Source organism: Arvicanthis niloticus, chromosome 20 (genome assembly GCF_011762505.2).
Source record: "Arvicanthis niloticus isolate mArvNil1 chromosome 20, mArvNil1.pat.X, whole genome shotgun sequence".
Classification (NCBI taxonomy): domain Eukaryota; kingdom Metazoa; phylum Chordata; class Mammalia; order Rodentia; family Muridae; genus Arvicanthis; species Arvicanthis niloticus.
Window position 1 is genome coordinate 29,274,638 of NC_047677.1, and position 20,583 is coordinate 29,295,220.

General features: G+C 38.5%; 2 protein-coding genes across 4 annotated transcripts in view; one reads left to right on the forward strand and one right to left on the reverse strand.

The window, feature by feature from the left end:
• The window catches only part of Ctnna3 (catenin alpha 3), a 1,449,584-nt gene that overhangs the window by 402,638 nt on the left and 1,026,363 nt on the right, over nucleotides 1–20,583 (forward strand). The window lies entirely within an intron of this gene.
• The window catches only part of Lrrtm3 (leucine rich repeat transmembrane neuronal 3), a 170,542-nt gene continuing 164,210 nt past the window's right edge, over nucleotides 14,252–20,583 (reverse strand). The window contains exon 3 of the mRNA XM_034524720.2: nucleotides 14,252–16,009. Within this exon, the coding sequence (XP_034380611.1) occupies nucleotides 15,800–16,009 (210 nt within the window). The 3' untranslated portion in view covers nucleotides 14,252–15,799. The remainder of the gene's footprint in view (nucleotides 16,010–20,583) is intronic.

Below are 20,583 nucleotides of genomic sequence, written 5' to 3' on the forward strand. Positions count from 1 at the left end.
TTCTGCTTCTGCTTCTCCTTCTCCTTCTCCTTCTCCTTCTCCTTCTCCTTCTCCTTCTCCTTCTCCTTCTCCTTCTCCTTCTCCTTCTCCTTCTCCTTCTCCTTCTTCTTCTTCTTCTTCTTCTTCTTCTTTTTGGCCTATTTCTTTTTTGTGGTTTGTTTGTTTTATCTTATTATTTTTTAGATGCCTGCCTGTTTTCTAACAAAATAGAAAAATAAAGGGTGTGAATTATGAATTCAGATGGAAGACAAGGTGGGGGTGGATCTGAAAGGAGTCACGGGAAGGGAAATCTTCATCAGAATATATTGTGTGAAAAATATATTTTCAATAAAAGGAAAGCACGATTGTAGGGAATATATCCTTAACTTATTTGCTTATGTATTTTGCTTTTCCAAAAATAATGTATACTGCTTATTGTAAAGGATGCACAAGATTATGCAAGTAGAATTAGGGAGAGGAAAATCTTTAAAAAAAAAAAAAAAAGGCATGGAAAATGAGAAAGCTGAGGCACTCACTCCACAGGGAGTGGAAGGTTCCTCTGACTGTAGAGTTGCTGAGTGTATCCCAGTGTTAGATTCCTGAATCACGATAGCAAGAATACGGGATGTTACTCTGTTCTTCCTTGGGAGTAGAACAGAGCCATTTATCTGCAGGGGTTTTAACTTTCTGGATACAGTTATGGAATGCAGTTCTTACTTAAAGAATCATCTCAAAGATGATTTTCTGTGAAAGGGATACATACTTTCACAAATGGGAATTTTCTATTAAATAAAAGCAGCTCCCCCCAGCTCCATCTGAACAAGTCCAGACAGAGTCCAGTGTATAGGTATGGTGTTATGTAGCAGAAATTGAAAATATTAATATTTATCCAAGAAAAAAACTATTATAGCATTAGAAATGAAATGTTCAAAAGGCATGTTCTTCTTGGCCCTCAAATTTTAAACAATTGTATTGCCAATGAAACAAAATGTTCTCCATTATATTTTATTTATTTATTTATTTTGCAAGTGGTGTATGCATGTGTTCGTATGGCTGGGTGTGCCCATTGACCTCTGGGTGGCTGTGTGTGGGAGGAGGCCAGAGGTAGATGCCTTATTTCTTCCTCATTTATTTTCTATCTAATGTTTGGAAGAAGAGTCTTTTGCTGAATCTGTAGCTCAATGGTTTGTTTGATTGCACCTCTGGGGTGCATGGATCCTACTGAGTTCTGCTTCTCCCTCAGCACTTGAATTAGAGATGTAAGCTGGTGGGTGCTGGAGACTTGAACTCGAGTCTCTAATAGCTGTGTGACAGGCACATTTCCAGCTGAGTCATCTCCCAGATCCCCTTGCCCTGATTCATTCTCTCGAAGAGCAAGCTAGACTCCCTCATCTTTCCTTTCTGGGTCTGTTTATTTTCTTCACAGGAAGGAAACAATGTGAACCCACTAAGTAAATGCTGAGAAATGTCATTTTAGAGTGATTTTGCACATAAACATACATATTCTCCACCGGCTTAGAATTCACACTTGAGCCTCTACTAAGTTCAGGGCACGGATCAATTCCATCTATGTGAAAGATAAAAAATCGAAAGGGAAAATGAAAGGAGGGAGCTAAATCTATAAAAGGTCACAATGGAGGCCAAAGAAACATGAGAGTTATAGTTGATTTTTTTTTAAATGGGAAAATGGTTTTAGCTTGGGTATGACCTAAGATAATCACTGTGTACCTATACTATAATGAGATGAAGGAAAACGAAGGTGTATTATCATAATTACTAGTTATAAATAAATCAGTTGTTCATTATTTCCATCGAGAGAACAAACTGACAACAGCATCCATTTGATGTGTGAATGGTTCAGTTAATAGCTTTTCATGCCTCATTACTGACACACATTCTTGGGGGGAGGGTAAAAATACCGAAGTGATTGAAATATTGTGCCTCAATGATTTGCACATAATTCATTGCTAACCAGGACTCTTACTTCTAAGTGATTTTTCTTCTGGAATGAAATGGCTTAAATGCTTTGGTAAGAAACCAGCCATTTGGGAATTTTATATCCAGTGATAACTGAATAGTGTGGATACCTTCTTTTTTATTAAAAAATTATAGCGGTATTTCTGAGTAGACTGGTGTGTTGTTTGGGGTACCATGAGTCTTAGAGAGGTAAGGATGTCCAACAAAGGATTTCTATTTCTCTGCTATTCCTTCTAGTAACTATAAGGACCTCCTTGTATAGTAACTATTATAATACACTCCTATAAGCAGCTTTTTAACTGTGCAATGAATTGAAAAAATATAATCTCATAATAAATACTGAAAAGATTTGAAAAGAAATCCACACCCATCCGTTACTAGATCTTTATTGAGTGTCACATACACAGCTATGTAAAACCTGGCCTTTGATTAGTCTTAAGGGATCATGGTAGTTCTAATACAGAAAGGCTAGCAGGGTAAAAGCTGCTTTTATAGCAATCATTAAAGGGTCTTTGTCAAAAAGAACTTTTGTGTCAGGTCAGAATTTTTTTAAGCCTGGTGGTATATTCTATTTACTTAAAATAAAGACTCACTTTGCAACCTGGAGTTGCTTGAATAATCTGGTTTTGAGTTCAATCCGGCCTTCTTTGCGCCCCTACTAGGCTAATAAAATATCATTATAATATTGGCATATTCACCCTGGGACGTGCAGCTGTCTCTCCTTAGTTTTGCTCTCCTTATTGGTTCAGGAACACATGTGTATGTTGTATGCGATGTTAAACTCACACAGGAAAGGAAGGCATGACAGAAGCATGGGCTGGAGGAGGAGTGAATAATTCAGAACTGTAGACTATTTTCCTTCTTCTGTTTAAGGACTCTTCCATTGTCATTTGCTTACTTTTCTACCAGGGTCACCTATAGCCTGCTCTGGTGACATGGAGAAATTTAAGGTCCATGCCTCCCTGCTATTCAGATGATCAATGGTCATTTGGGTTGACTCCTCTTCTCTACAGGCCATTACTGGTGTCCAGCACTTGTCCATGTTCTTCTCTTTCCATGATTTCCATGGTGACTTTGGTTGTATCAAACGTTTTAAAGGAGGGGTGTTTGGAGGATGAGATTCATAGCAAGCTTGATATACTGTGAGGAATGCAGCAAAAATAAGTATGCCCCATCTCCTTATGATTATTAGTTTAAAGCCCTTTTATCATGTAGTTCTTATTTAAAAATGTCACAGGTCACTGGAAAGTATGAGAGGTGGGCACAGTCATGAAGGTGAATGGTGGAGACCGTTTAGATGGGAAATTCTGAGAGTACCACAGTCTGCCAGCTTCCAAGCTCCGGATGGCAGGCAGAGAGCATTTTCTTCTGAAGCCAAGCTCTTACCCTGGAGCCTAGGCATGTCTTAAACTCAGTGTCTTCCTGCACCAGTCCCTCAAATGCTGGGGTAACAGGTGTGCACCACGCCCAGCTACGTGAAGATTATCTAGCATCTCTGTCTTTCTAGAGATCGTTTGCCTCATTCTTGGTCATTCCATTCTATCCTGCTCCACTTAGGTCCATCCAGAAGTAGAAATATCATTTTCATATTCATCCCAACAGTCCCGCCCCATCCCCAGTGAAATGAAAACCATTTTCCTTAAAACTAGAGTCTCCCAGAGTTCTGCTACCTCTTAACTGGCATTTAAAAGATCAAGTGTGACACTTCAGAGACTGAAGGCTGCCACAATGTAGTTTATAGTCACTAACAAATTAGAGACCATGCTTCTATGCCACTTAAAAATAACTGGCGGGGCTGGTTAGAGGGCTCAGTGGTTAAGAGTGCCTGGTGCTTTTCCAGAGGATGTGAGTTCTCAGCACTTACATTGGATACTTCACAACCATGTGTAACTACCATCCATCTCTGGATGGTACCCACTTCTGGCCTCTATGGACATGAATACACATGATCTATCTTCAGACACTCAAATAAAAACAATTAAAATGACACCAAAGTACTCATATCCTAGATGCTGCAGGTGATTAGTTGAATGAGTAATAGTCCAGTGAATTAACTTGGGGACTCATTTCCTGTCACATAGCATGAACCACAATGGGAGTAACTGTCTATATTAGAGGAAGAACTTATATGTAATTTGTCTTTGAAGAATAATCATCTGAATATAATAATGCGTGTACTGTGGACTCTCAAGGGCTGCCTGTACACAACTTGAAGAGTGTTCTAGATTAGACACTGCATCCTTGGTGTTCATAAAGATAGATTTACTCACTAAGAGTTCCCTTCATGCCAATATTGGTATTCTGGAGTCCTAAAATTTAAATCTCATTTTCCTATGAAGAAATATCAGGAGGCCACACCTTGAACTGACTACTGATTTCACTAATTTTTTTTTTCAGCTTTGCTTAGTTAAGAAGGATGCTTTCTTTAGGATTTAGCAAAAATCTCCCTTAAGCATCAGATAAGCACTGGGATCCTTTGGGAATAATGTTATTCTTATAAGAGAGGTGTTTGCTAAAGGGAAACACTCAAAGTTTCCTTAGAAACACGTGTTCATATAGAGAACACGGTTTATATGAGTCTATTTGTTGCTTGATGTGAACCCATTCTCTCTCTCTTTCACTCTCTCCCTCCCTTTGTCTCTCTCTGTGTGTATGTGTCTGTCTCTGTGTCTCTCTCCTTTTGAAACTATTTCCTTGTAATGAAATAACATACAGAAGGCTCTACACATAATTTCTACTCATTTTTACATGTCTTATGCCATATCTAGTTGGTAGTGAAAACTTACTCAAGTCAGCATACATTCTTGAACACCACACCCTAACAGAGTCCTAAACTAAGAACCACAGCAGGATATTTCACATAGCCTGTCATTTTAAATATAAATATGAAAATGTACTGTATTTATGTGAATATAAAAATCCATGCATATTTAAAATACAAAACGAAGGAAAAAACTCTTCTGGCAATTCACTGTTATTTAATAATTTAATTACTCTTTTCATTTAGTTACTAGAATTGCATATGATTGCTCGGCAGTCGTGGTAATATTTGAAGCTTCAATTTAGAAGACACTAAATAGCTATTTTAGGGGAGTCCTGGGCAGAGAAAATATGGTTCCGGGGTTTCAGAATTTACTTCTCACAGACATGTACCTCTAGACCCTAAGTGGTGCCTGCCTGTCATATATGACATGTATGTTTGACATCATTCAGGACTTGAATAACATTTAACAGTTCTTTTCCAGTCTCTTCCCAGTAGAACTCAGCATTCTCTACCTTCCTTCTGTAGCATCATAAAGAAGCTTCAATTTTACAAACTGAAGTAAGTCATGCTTCCTTATTGGCTTTCAGGCATTGCATCTCTTTGTTATCCTGGCCCTTGGCATGTTATAGTAAAGGCCATATAAACAAATAAATACTTGATTAATTTAAATAAAAAAACCCACAGAATTGTGACAAAATTTAGCTATGCCAAGGAAATGGCTCCAACAATAAACATGTCTGCCACACAAGCATGAAGACCCGAATCTGGACACCTACTACTCACTTAAAAACCAACAGTGATGGCTTTTATAAATGTGTCCCTAGTGAAAAGTGTGTGTTATTGGGAAAAGTTGGATCCTCAGGGCTTGCTAGCCAGTCAGTCCAGTCTGTGACTGCCTAGGTTCAGTGACTACAAGGTTCAATGAGGGACCATCTCTCAAAAATAAGGGAGTGAGCATTTGAGGGAAACCCAGAGGTTGGTACACGAAAACACACACACACACACACACACACACACACACACACACACACACACACACACACTTATACATGCATACATATGCATGCACACACATGCATATATACACACACATAAACACACGTACATACACATATACATACATACACACAGACACACACACACAAAGGATGAAGGGTGCAGGGGTGGGGAGAGAGTGGGGGAGAAGACATACACACACAAAGAATGAAGGGTGTGGAGAGGAGAAGAGAGAGAGAGGGAGAGAGAGAGAGAGAGAGAGAGAGCACACAGCTGCACACATATGCATCCATGTACATATACACAGATCAACACACAGAGACAGTTTCTGTGTTTAAAAAAAAAACAAAAACAAATGCACCAGATATTTGTGAATGAGAATTTGTAGCTCACACCACCAAAGATAATTGCATAATACTCCAAGTGATAAGAAAAACCTCAATAGATACGTTTTTAACTTAAAAAAAAAAAACCCACTCATGTGTTCTCAACAATCAGGAGGCTGAGGCAGGGTGTTGGGGAATTAGAAGACTGTTACCAGTTTCAAGCCAGCCTGAACCACTAGCAGCAACCTACTCCCCACCCCTACCCCCACCCCCCAAAGAAGTTACCGAGAACTAAATTAGCTGCTTAGGCACCTTTTTTCTTCCTTAGTTGAATTACACCTGTTTGAAGAGGCCTTTAAAAGAAAGGCTTAATAGACAATTGTTCCTATATAATAAAGAAACAGCCTCATGTTTTGCCAGACATCAGCAGTCCTGCTTGTCTCTGTCCCTGAAGTGAGTCTAATCTTGGCATTTTGCTATGTTTTCTGTTAGCTTCTTTATTAAGGAGAGTGGACCTACCAAAAGGACTTGGTTTATGGAATAAAAATTCTGGTTAGTGTTCACCAGTACTTACCTAAAGAACAAAATGTCTGAAAAAAAAAAAAAAAACAAAAGAAAGCAAATCAGTTTCACATGAAGCCAAAGAGCAACCTGTTTTCACCAGATGAACGTGTTTTAGTGGTTAGCTTCCAAGAAGTCGTTTTATTCAATGCACACAATCATATTAACTTAGCATGCTTACCTGAGTTAGCCTTCAGAATGGATTATTAATACTTTATTGAGAGTTATTCCCATAGAGAATTAATATGCTTCATTTGTCCCTACCAAAGAAAGATCACACTTGGTAGAATTGGAGCGTACACAGAGTAGAATTGAAAAAACAAAACAAAACAAAACAAAACATGGCAAGCGTTTGAGCCCCAATTAAATGTAGAGACATTTAAATTCAAGAGTAGTGCTCGTGAGGTAGACACCCGGTAGGCGGTTAGCAGGGCTTGTTCTAGCAATATAGCCTTCACTTTTTTTTTAATCATTGGTTCCATATTTTGCCAGCCTCATATTCTATAATTTTTTTGCTTTGTCATTTTTCTTGGTTTCTTAAGATGTAGACAACATTACTGAATTCCTTAGAGTTCTTGTTATCCTATTATCCATGATAATCAGAATAGCCAATAAATGGATTAATAAAGATGAAATACTCAGAGAGTGAGCATTTTGCCATATTTCTTTGAGCTGACTGGATTGTGGTCTGTAGTAACCCATGTTTGGTTTCAAGTTGTTCTTTCAAAAAATAAGTATACATTCCTTTATGTGGGAATTATCGAATATGATCAACATTTTCATAATTGCAATATTAGTATTTTTAGTTGTAAAAAGCATGACTTCAGCTTATTTGAAAACCATTCAGCTTAAAAGATAAAGGGTTAAAAAGAAGTGTCCCCAAACTACATTTTTGTTTTATGAGAAATAGAGTATTAGGGAGATTCTTCTCATTCTTAATGGTAGTACCAAAGTGCCACATCAAGTTCATTTTTTTTTTAAATCCCATAACTGCAATTCAGAGGCAGGAAAAGATAAAACGCAACCCATCCCTTCACAAAGTGATGGTGTACAGAATAAGGGCTGACTCTGAAAAGCCAAACCAAAAATACAATGTTGGGTCATAGAACTTGGCTTGAAGTTGGATAAAGAGAGAACCAAACTGACAGAAGTTTAAGGATGTCTGTCTGGTTCAGATATGAAGTGCCTTCTGTCCCCTGAGAGCCCATGTAGGAGTGATTTCTCATGTGGTGGTGTTTTGGGAGGTGAATGTGACTTCAGTACGTAGAGATACTGACTCATGAACATCATGTCCTTGGAGGCTTTGTCTCTCCCTGGACCCTCCCCTTCTTTGTCCATATCTTTTTGTTCATAACAGAGCAGCCTCGGCCACATGCTTCTGATACCATGGCGTTCAGCTTTCCCACAGAACCAGAGTCAACAGAATCAAGGACTGTAGACTGAACTCTCTGACACTATAAGCCAAAATAAATCCTGCCTCCATTTAAATTGTTCCCTTGGGTATTATGGTCAAACTATTGAAAGACAGCTAACACTATCTAATCCATGGAAATTAATACGTCAAAAATTAAATTCAAAGACAAAATGAATGTAGAAGAGAATTGGTTTTTTTTTTCTTTCTGTGTATAGCCTGTATGTGGAGATGCTTAAAAGCACAAATACCTGTGTTCCTTTTCTCCTCAGCGTCTTCACCGGCTCCTGCTGATGGCATTTGGTGGCAACGGTTGCTTCAATCATTCCAAGGCTTATTTGCAGCCGTAGCTTGAATATCTTCTGACTCAGAATGCACTCCTCCACTCACCTCTCATCTTGTTTTCTTGTCCTCTTCCTTGTCTCTCACATTTTCAATCCTGATGCCAGGAACATGTTTGCAGTCCACAAGTAGAATCATTCTAGATACTCTTGGATGAAACTTATGTATCATGGCAGTGGAGCCAGAGCAAGCTGATGTAATGAGGGTCTCCATTTGCTGGAGTATGAATCCCTCTAGATTGACAGCCCCATTCTGCCAGTCACAGTCATGGGTTAGGGCCCATAGGTGCAAGTCACCACGTTTCACTAGACAGACATGTTGATGATGATATTGCATGTTCAGATAGTGTTTTAGAGTAAAATACTAATATTAGTTCCTAGAGCTACTGCATGGTGTGTGTGTGTGCGCGCATGCACATGTGTGTTAGGTGTGTCTGTGTGGTGTGTTTGTATGATGTACAGATGTATATGTGTATACACATCTGTGGGTGGGTATATGTGTGTGTGTATGCACATTGTGTGTGTATATGTGATTTGTGATAGGCAATTCCTACTTTGCATAGCTTGGGTTTGAGGGATGAAACATAGGTGTCAGGCTTGAAGAAAGGTACCTTTGCCTGTTGAGGCACCTTAAGCATCCAGGTTTTTATTTATTTTTAAAAGAAAATAATGCATAAAACCTCAAAAGGCTGGTGACATTTGTTTCCATTAAGATAATAATTTAGAATTTCAAGAATATCTTTACAGAATGTGATTTTCTAAATTGGAATGATGAATACTTTTTTTTTTGGTCCCATTTAACAGCCTCTCTAACTAAACACCTACAAGCCTAGTTGTATTGTGTAAAAATCATCTCTCTTGTTTTCAAATGTGTTTTGGGTGTGTGGAGCACGTTCTTGGAGTCTGACAATCTGGATATGAATCCTTTACTACTCTACTACTGAACTCACAAGCTCTGGGCTACCGTCCCGAGTTTACCCTATAGAACACTGTCTTCTAAAATGGCTTCCAGATGAGGTGAGAACGTAATAGCGGCTGCGTCGTCATACGTATTAACAGTCGGTGATGCCAAGCTCCCGAGGAATGAAATTTTCCAGCTAAGAAGAAAATTCCCCCAGTTCCTTTTGTCGTATGAATAAAAGGCGCCGATGCCTTTGGAGTCAAGTCTTCTCTGCAGAACTGACCCAACCTGGGGAAGCAACAAGGTCCAAGGACAGTCATTTTCTACTGGGACCCTTCATCTCGGTGGGGACCTGGCCACCACTCAGGGAACCTGGACAGAGATCTCTAGAAATGCATCCTTGCCTCTCTCTCCCTCCATCTTTTAACTAGTATGTCACTACCCAGAAAAGTAACTGGAAGGTGAAGTAGCTCTCAGGTTCAAAGTTGCCTGTTGAGAGGTTTACAGGCGCCAAGTCTTCAAACAACAGTTCGTGGGAAACATCCCGGTGACATCAGTGTAGTTACCCTTTGCTTTATATTCCCCTACTCAAGATGTAAGTTCCACTGTGCTTGGGAAACTAGGCTCGCACTGCTACATTAAAACATAGGGCTAATACTTTCAGATTAGAATAAAGTGTGATATAACGACATGAAAAAAAGGTAAAAGTCAATGGAGCAATGTTTTTTTTTTCCTAGACTTCATCCCTGGGCATATGGTGGTACCTAAGCACTGTATTAACAATGCATTTGTTACGCGTGGTGACAGAGGTTGTGATTCAATAAATCTGGCCACTTGAAACCTCTCAATAACGTCAAGGATGTGACGATTGGCAGAAGTTCAAACAAGGAAATATAAAACTCTCAACTTTATGTATTCTGGCTGCATATGACGTTTCAGATTACTCGAGATTAAAATCAGTAAGAACTGGCTGCCTGGGGTCCTTTGTGTAGACTGCTTTAGAACCTGGACACAACTCTTTTTTTTGTTATGTATAATCAGAGCCTACGATGGCTCCAGGGGCCACTACCTGTGACATGGTATGGGGGTTGAATCATACATCCAAAGATGTATGGAGATCAATTTCCTACAGATAAATTAAATGAGTGCCTGGTAGTTCAGATCAGAAAACAAAAAGGGTTTATTGCAAGGATCCTTTATTTACAGGGTCTCCTGTGCATTTAAAATATAATCTGATTTATACATGTACAAAAATGTCATTCAGCTTTGTAGGAAGACACATATATGGAAGGAAATCTATAAATCTCAGAAGGAAAGAATTTAAGAATTCAGTAAGTCCTGGAAAGCTGGTGCACTCAATGTCCTTATAATGGCAACCAACTGTAGACCTTTTAAAATGTGAATTTAACTCTAATTTTTTTTAAAAAAAATTAAATATAGCTGCTTTTTAACTGCACAATAAAATCTTACGAAGGTCGCAGAACACTATTAAAAAGTAAACACTCAGCCTTCTGGGGCTTGTTTGCCTCTAAATTCTCTAAACAATTTCTCCCACTGTATTTTCCAGTCATGGCACAGTTGCTGGTTGCCAGCCTACTTCACCCTCATGATGATGTCACAGCTTTTAAAACATCATTCCTGGATCACTTGTGCTTGGCATCTCAACATAGGGATAGCTGTGATAAGCTCCTATGGTAACGGATGCAAATTGGAGACTTTTATTGTTATCATAGTTTATCTGAATTCATACTACAAAGCCAACCCATCAGGAATGTACGCCCGTTCATGAGCTCTGACATGTTAGATCGCTACTCAATATGAGCAACTCTTCAGGGCTATGAGATGGGCCCTGGAGACATCTCAGTTGGTAAAGTGGAACTGTGCAGGCCTGGACATATGAGTATCATCCCCACATAAAAATGATGAATGTGCTGGTGGGGATGCAGAGCTATAGATCCCTGCAGCTAGCTGGCTAACCAGTCTAGCATACTAGGATTCTCTATGGTTGCCAGTCTATCACTCTAGGATTCTCTATGGTTCCAAATGACTTTGCTCCCCAAACCAAGAAGGACAACAGCTGAAGAGAGACATCCAAGGGTGAGCTCTGACTTATACGTGTATTCATGCATGCACGCATTGTGAGCACACACACATACACACACACACACACACACACACGAATGTGCACACATGTGCGCACACACACACACACACACACCAACATGCATACACAAACATGCATGCTCAAACATACACATACAAAGTTACAAGATCAACTGTTGAGAATTGCAGGCTCCCTGCATCTCCCTGATCATGTGCTTTCTACCCAAGCATCTGATTTTTGTTCTTCCAGCTTTCTACAAGCTCCTACTAGCTCTCTTTTCTTTCTTCCAGTTTCTTTACTTATTTTTAGCATTTAGTTTGAGAGTGGATATCTGTCTCCCAGTCAGGGATAGTCAAAACTAAGTGTATTTTTTTACTCTCCTAAACAGTTTATTTTAGAAAATATCTTTGCAAAATAAATTTTGCGATTTCTAAGCAGTTTCCGAAAGCAGACAGATCTGAGTTCAGACTGGGTTATGTTTTCTCGAGTGTTAAATTTGGCTTATATTGCTTTCCAAAATATAATTTATATTAAAAGTCTTGCTGGTTTTTATGAGATTTCTAGAACCATCCTGGAGGAGACAGAGATGAAGAGATGATAACCCCCCCTGATATCCACAGCCTGTCATAGTTTCTGGTATTTCTGTCTGTTTTGAATAACTGATATTTTATCTTTCTTACAAATGAAAAAAAAAAGCGATTTATTATGATAGTTCTCCCCAAAAAGAATTCGTGGTTTAAAAAAAAATCTTGCCAAAAACACAAAAAGAAAAGCAAATGCCTTTCTTGTTAACTCTGAATCAAGCATGCATCGGTTGATGGCATGATGAGCTCTGTATTATGGGCTTTATACGACCACCGGAATGATCTCAGTGTAGACCGGTTGTTTTGAGTTTCTGTTTTTGTGACTCTTATTTTCCCTCTGTACTCAGATGGGTCTGCTTGTCTCACATCTTGAGAGTGAGGAGCCGTGTGCTCACAAACGACCTGCGTAGTAAATGTGTGGCTTCAGTACTCCTGAACTAAATCCTCAACTAAATTATCATCATCTCGAGCAAACTAGTGCCTTGTCTGCAGAGACTCATATATTGTACAGACTTCTACGTTGAATGAGAGCTTAGTAAATGACAGGCCTAATGTCTTCTGTCTGTCATCTCTGGGAGTTCTCTGGCTCTGGCCAGAGAGATGGGGGAGCTTTTAGTGTAATGGAAAAACAACCTCTGGGCTTTGAGAGTGGTTCAACCCATCATTGGCCATCAGCTCTGTGTCCTTGGATGGGTCTCAACCTGGGACAAGAATGTATCTTCACAGGATTGTTTAAGACTGCAGGATGAGATAACTCGTGGGATCGGTAAACCTTAAAACACTGGCTGCCTTTAGCCACTGTTGTAACCACGATGGGTCAGATGTTGCAGTTTTCAACTGCAACCGGCAGACAAACAGCTTTTTTTTTTGTGTGTGTTTTCTTGTTTAGATACTTGAGCAGAAGACATGAAGGAGAACACAGGGGTTTGGCAGGTGGTTTGGTGGAGAAATGGGAGAATGGTAAATGCTGAAAAAGAGAAGTTATAAATAACAAAAATTTTGATACAAGATAACAAAAATTTCATATGTGTGATCACCTCCTTTAGCAGATTTTAGCCTCAGCTACCTCTCATTTATTTAAAGACCCTCTGGACTTAATGTCAAATGTGAAAGATCTCAGAATTTGTAGGTTGTTAGCTTCTTATAGCCGAGGACACAGAAAAATACCAACGACAGTTCCAAGGTGATTGTCCCCATTGATTGTTCCCGGCTGAGGAAATGAAAAGCTTGAGGAATAATATTTGAGGTTGTTTTTAGGAGTGTGGTTCCTGGTAGGTCGCTCATGCTCCAGTTTAGGGCCCCACCCAGGTGTCCATGGGTAGCACAGTTTGGACCCAGAAGTTTGGATCTATGAAAAGGATATGACGTTGGAAGAAGTCTGGAGATGCAGATGGGGTAGGTCTAGGACAGTTAGGGAGGAGCTAAGGGGTGAATATGGTTAGAATACACTGTGTGAACATACGAGAATTCTCAAGGAATTTGCAAAAATAATATATTAAAAAGGTTTTAGTGGTCTGCATCAGGAAATCAAGGGTGTTGTGTACATTTGCAAGGCTCCTTTGGAAGTGTACGGTTTTTTTTTTTAAAAAGTCACTTGTCAACTTGAAAAGTGTCTGGAAAAAGTTTGAAGGTTGCTTAGTCTTACAAATTAATGCCTTTTTTTTTTTTTTTTAAATCTTTGGGAGAGTGATTTCTAATGAAAAACTTGCCAATGACATTTTGGTTTTTATGATAAAATTCTCCATTTGATTTCAGACTCACAAAGAATAAGCTTGTAACCCAGTTTAAATGTTGTTTGGAGCTAAATCTCAGTGTAAGGGATCAAGAACAATTAGAAAAATACATTGCATAGAAACGAGAAACTGGAAAGCAACTGAGGTTAAAATTAGAATTGCATAACAAAAATATTGAATAGCAAATAATTTATGCAAAATATGTTACAAACTCTGGAATGCTAAATATTTGATACAAGTACGGTGACATTTGTAGTTACATTAAAGTTAATATTTGCTTCTTCCAATATTTTGCTTTCTTTTTCTTTCAACAGAGATTTGCTTTACAATTTTGAATTTCTTCCTTTCTGGTGGTATTAAGTTGGCTGTGATCAACCTGTGTACAACTAGATGCATACAGAAAGTATGTCTTAGGAGGCAAAAGAATTCGGTTTGAGAATGCTTTTCACTAACGTTTTCGCTATCTCTTATGATTGTTTGACCTGTTAGATTGATGTTTTTCCTTCTCTGCTTTTGATGTCACAAATACCAAGTTAAACCATGAGGAAAAAAAATGTTTCTCCTCACATAACAATTAATACTTGCAGTTTTATATCCAAATACTCTTTAAAAAAAAAAACAAGCAAAACAAAAATCAAACCAAAAAGGGGAATATCTGGTTACCATGAACAAACTTGATATTTCCAATAATAACCTGTCGGATGACAGACACAAGTGGTCATTTTAGCTGCAGAAAAGAACAGGTTTTCTTTATCTCATTTGAATCCAGTTTAAAACACAATCACACAACCAACATATGAGTTAGACTGATGGCCAACATCTCTTGGTTATTGTTTTGGATAATTTGCAGCTAAAATCTCAAATCAACAACAACATAAACAATGGAACAGTCTATTCTGTCTATTCTGTTTATCCTCAAAGAACCAGATGTATAAAATTCTTTCCTAGGTGTGGCACACAATAAGAAAAAAAAATCTGTATTTTTTTCTTACAAGATGTTCCCCAAATATAATTTCACCTTCCAAATGAAAACTTGCCTTAAGAACCAGGCACAGTTTGAACTGACTCTTGGTTATTTTTAGATAAACCACTTTGGGTTAATTAAGAGAAAAAAATTGCTACTGTACAATTATGCCATATCCTCCCACCTTGGCCTGACAACAGGGAGATGTAACAGGGGTTTTTCTTTGTCACTTTAGCTGCACCTTTGAAGTGTATAGAAGTCTGTTGCTGTGGTTACGACCTCTGTTTCCCCGTGATGTTTGGTCCATGCTTTCCCCTACCCTTAACAATGGTTACTCAAAGAATGAAATAATGAGTCATTCATTCGGAAATATTTTGTCAAAATATTCCTCTTTGTCATTACATTTCACTGCTTAGAAACTAGGCTGTAATTCAAGGCAACAGTTAAGTCTTAGAAGAACTGTTAAAAAAAAACTGTTTTTTTTTTTCATTTATAAGAAAGACCTGTCTATGTAATTGAAGAACCTCTTACACGTCTGAACAATTAAAACCTTCTTTTGGTTAATGTATTATCTCTGGAACAAGTAGATAAAATTCTATGCAGTAAGCATGATAATGATAAAAAAATCGTGCATTATTCGCACAGCAGATTTCAGAGTCAAGGTTTCTGGGCACAAATGCAGTAACAAAACAGCCCCTACAAAACCAAGTAACTCTCAAGAACACAAGAAATAATGTTTGTTAATTTAAAATTTTAGAAACTGAAAGGTGTAAAGTTTGTAAAGCATAATTAAATTACGGTACTGTACATACCAGTTGTTTCTAGAATTGAAACTTTATAATATGAAAAATACATTAGCGCTGTACAATTTTTTTTACATGTAGGTAGGATGAGTTTTGGAAAAAAATGATCATTTTGTTTTCAGGGTCATTCTCTGTCAAAGTCAAAAAAATACTGCACAACTTAGCTAGTTACAAAGTATAGACTTGAAACAATTCATGTCTTCTTTTATTTCATGAACCAATCTTAGAATTTTGTTTATTTGAACAGGGGAGTTTTGCTTTTGTTTTGTACTCAAGAGTTGCAGTGAACAGATTCTCCTCTTTCTGCGGTTGAGGTTATAGTTGGGTAGCAAGCCTGGCCTACTGCTCAGCTCGGTCAGGCCAGCTGTGGTTTATGGTCGCTGATGCGGCCAGCTGACGTGATTGTGCTCAAGTCCAGCTCAGTCTCTAGGTGGCTTTCCATCGTGTCTTCCTGTGCATTCGTTTCGAAGGACTTATGGGAGAGGAGTTCATGATGGACCCCACAGTAACTTATTGTGGGCTGGTCGTATGCCAGAAAGGTTGACACATTCATTGATAAAGGTATCTAGGGAAGAAAAAAAGATGACATGAGAAAAGTCAGTTATCAAAAGACAGACAAGTATCCAGGGCAAGACTCGGAGACTAATAAAGTGTGGATCTGCCTATCCGTTGTGTGTCTGTCGCTCTGCTATGCCCACAGTACCCTGTTCCTTTCTGCCATTTTTACAGAAATGAATTCAATACAGAAGTTGGAAGCTTGAGTGGATCTGCTTCATTATAGAACCTTCAGATAAATAGTAGTTTAAGTGGTTCTAAAAATGATAAAGAAATTTTTTTTCTTCATTGCAAGTCAGGAAAATGGCTTTCTCTAACTGGTCTAAAATGGGTTTTTGAAATAAGAAAAGTATTATCTGGTTACTTATAGAACTGGCATTCGGTAAAAAAGTGACTCTGTGACTTTGTCATGAATCAGCATCACCTCCCTCTTCTTCAACCACCTGGTCCCATTGTCCTGGAGGTCTCTGAGGTAGTGGGTCCTGATTTCTTAGCACACCTTGCTTTGCGGAATGCTTCAGAAAACTGTCAAGTCATTCTGACTATGCTCACTCATAATCCCTTAATTCCGATTTCATTAAGACGATTCCTTGACACATTAAACGCTGTAGTTTGATATGTGTATCTAAAAGATGGAGCATAGGGACAACCATAAAAGAGATCTATGACTTCTGTAAAGCTCCACCAAGCTGCGAAGGAGGAGCTACTTTGGGGAAGGGGCTCTTTTACTAATCAAAGATGGCAAAAGCTGAAGAGTAAAGCAGCAGAAGCAATTACAACAGTTACGGACACAAAGGAACACAGGTTAGAGACTGCAGGAGTCTTAGGTACAGTCAGATGCTATGGTCTAGAGAATATTTCCGCTTATTTTCTTGTTAAGATAGAAAGTCAAGGAAGCACTGAGGAACCTTGAGCCCTGACCTTAGTTTATTGTGTTTATTATGTGTTATGGTTTTTGTGGTGTTTAAAGGTCCTCTGTTCAGGTCCAGGTATTGACACTCTAGTTTCACTGTGATGTATTAAGATGGTAGGAACAACCCGACTCATGTTTAGATCTGGGATTTCTGGGAGATAAATAGATGTTCATTAGAGTAAACTTCCAAATATTGAGTCTTGTGCCTTTATCGGAAGAGACTGAGAAGCAGCAGAGGGAGCCTTAAAGGGACACAAATACTCTCTGACTCTCACCCTGTGAAGGTCTGTACTCTGTCAGCAAGAAGGCAATCACCAAATGAGGTCTTGAGACTTTGTATCCCTGGAACGTGAGCCCAAATAAACCACCTTTATTTGTAACTCAATCAGTCCTCATTTTTGTGATACTGTCTCAGAAAATAGGCCAGTATAATTGTTGATTCATGTTGCTGAATTTTACTGAATGAAACCTTGTACCATTCCTGTTTGGCAAATGGATACAATGTTTGTACGACCCAGAATAAAAGCCGTTCTGGTCTCAGCTGAAATTAGAGCAGGAAGTCAAAGGAGACAGAATGTCAAGTCCGAATCACCTACTTCTTTATGGTTTGCCCTGTCCTTTCTAGGCACAGAGTCTCCTCCATCTCTTCTCTTTGCACCCCTGACCTCTTATCCACAGTTGCTTCTCCATTAGTATAAAAGAGTTTCCTTAGTTTTTTCTTTCAGCCCAAACAGTCTTTTCTTTGAGATTATTTGTGATGAGTATCTCAATGTGTTAAATATGTAGGTCTTAGTCCTTGGAGTTGGAAGAATAATTCAGTTTACCCAGTGAAGTTCCTATGTAGTCTTTCCTGGTTCTGTGGCATTCTCAAATTTGACAGGTGGAACTATATGGCACATAAACCTAATACCAACAGTCACAACCATTGGAGGGTCACAGAGAAAACACATAACAGTAATATGAGATATTCATGGTTAAAATCAAACTTCTTTTTGTTACAGACGAGTTAGCTCTGAGCACTAAAATGCTATTATGTAAAATAATTGTGCAGCAGGAATATGTTTAAGCTACATAGGAGAGAAAAACCTAGACCCATTATTGGGTGCATAGTTTCATATCAGCTTCTGGGAAATCAGTACTCAATGATGCCCATGGGTCACATATCTGCTGGACTACTGTTGTTATTAACTACCATAGAAATGCATAGCTCCTGCATTTATTTGGGGTCCATCCTGGTTTTCATGGAATTAACTCTACTGTGAAGAATTTGCAATGTCCACGGTTACATTTTGGCAAAGAATGTGCCAGGATATACTTATTATTTGTGTGTTTTTGTGTACACACACATTTCCCAAGGTTGCATTTAGTGTCTAGGGAAAACTGGTCTCTATAAGGCAAAGTTCTGTTTTAAATCATAGCAGTTAGGTGGCTAACTCTGATTATGTGTTTTAAAATCCCACATTTCCTACATGATTACGTACAATTCATTTTGATAAACCTTGTACATAGATATATTGTTTCAGCATCAGGGCGTGTTTGCATTTAATATTCCTGAAATTAGGATAATTCTTAAAAGCGGTATTGATGCTTTTTCCTCTGTAATCTTTTGTTACCCTTCCATCTTATCGATGGAGTCAGGGTCTCTCAATCAAACCCAGAGCTTGCTGATACAGCAAGCTTTTGCTAGCTGGCTTGCTCTGGGGATCTTCTGCCTTCTACCTTCAGAAGCTAGAGAATCAGGTAGGCAATCATGCCCACCCACCTTTTATGTGGATTTTGGGGATCCAAATTCTGGTCCTTAGGAATGTGTGGCAGGTAGTTAACCTATTGAACCATTTTCCCCAGATATTTACTTTAAATATAATTCTTATCCTGTAGATACTAAAAATAGAATAGAGTTTAGAGGCTAGAAGGATTGCTCAATGGGTTGATAAAGTGAATTTAATTTCTTGTACTTACATGGTAGAGGGAAAGAACTGACACCTACAGAATGTCCCTTGGCCTCCAAATACAGGGCTTACTAAATCCATTAAAAATTTAAGTATGAATATAAAAGTTTTATTTAAAATCAAAAGGTCTAGTTCACTCTGTTTATGGAAAAAACATTAAGGCTATACTTTTAGCAAATGCTGTGTTGGATTAACACTTGTGTAGAAAGTGTGTCTAATTGTAATCATTGCATATTTTTGTAATATCAATTATATAAGATAAAATGAACCTAAATACAGTAAAATATAAGTAGAGGTATATTCATTATATGGATTTTTATGGGAAGGAATATTTTATACTAACAACTTATAATGTGAAAAAAGCAGTCTTTCTGATTATTCCTTATTAAAACTATTACATACAGTTTTGATGGCTTTCCTACCTCGTAGCAACATCATAGAATGCCGTGCACACTATTGATGTGTGATACTAGATTCTTAAATGAATTAAAGTGGGAGGTCAGACGCACGTCAGATGTGGTACATACTTACTTAATATATGACTCAGTACTACTAGTTGCAGCACTGGTATATTGGGTTTTACCCCAAAGACTGATTGTCTTTACCTTTTGGTTACAAAACAGACATCTGGGAACTCATCAGACAACAACTTGTGAGAGTCTCATTGTCTAGAGAGAAGATTCTGCATATAAGGAAACCCATTTCCTTGTGTTTAAATGATCTAAAATACTAGTGTGTAAAAGCTCCGGATGCTTTTGTTATCAGGTGGAACACTGGATGCAGAGGTTCAGGAAGCTACTGGGGACCCTGCAGTCTATTCTGACTTTGGATCCGGTTGCTGGGACAGATCCTTGTACTACAGTGTGGCTGATGGTTGAGTGGTGATGGTGAAACTACCAGCTGGCATTAAACAAACAGATACTGTGAGGGTCAGAGACAATCTGTATCAACCCCATCTGCTACCAAGTACAGCAGAGGCAGCATCTGCTGCTCCATTGTAGGACTGTCAAGTGAATGTGAACCTTTTCTTTATCTTGTTTCAAATTAACCTGTACATGATTATTCTCTCTCCCCCTCCCCTCCCATATCTTCCTCTTCTCTTTTTCCCTCCTCTTCTTTCTCTCCCTCTCCCTCCCTGCCCCTGCCTCCTCCTCCTCTTCCGCCTCCTCCTCCTCCTCTTCCTCTCTCTCTCTCTCTCTCTCTCTCTCTCTCTCTCTCTCTCTCTCTCTCCCTCCCTCCCTCCCTCCCTCCCTCCCTCCTCTTCTACACCTGGGTCTTCTAATATGTTCTTCCCTTGTGCTTAAGGTATTCAAGTCCTGGTAAGCAAGAAAATAAATAGATTTTCCTTAGTACCCATCATAGCTAGCAGAAAGGGTCCTAGGAATGGCAATGGGTTATTTAAATTTAATAAACTTGTTCTTTTCTTATAATTACTGCTCGAGTTTCCACAAAATCGTCTCTAAAGTGAGATTCTTCCAGCCCTGTATTTGAGGCACCAGTTTCTTTTAATATAGTCCTACCTGATGAAACCCTTACTTATAATTAATTAAACTTTCCTTTAATTCCTTAGGCCACTGTTTTCTAAGTGAGGTAATTATTGAGGTCTAATTTGTGGAGATTCAGGTATATAAAAATTCATTCTTAAAAGAGAGTAACTTAAGAAATTATTAAATGCTATCATAATAGTGTTGACCAGTCATTTAGGTGATTTCCCTTAGAAAA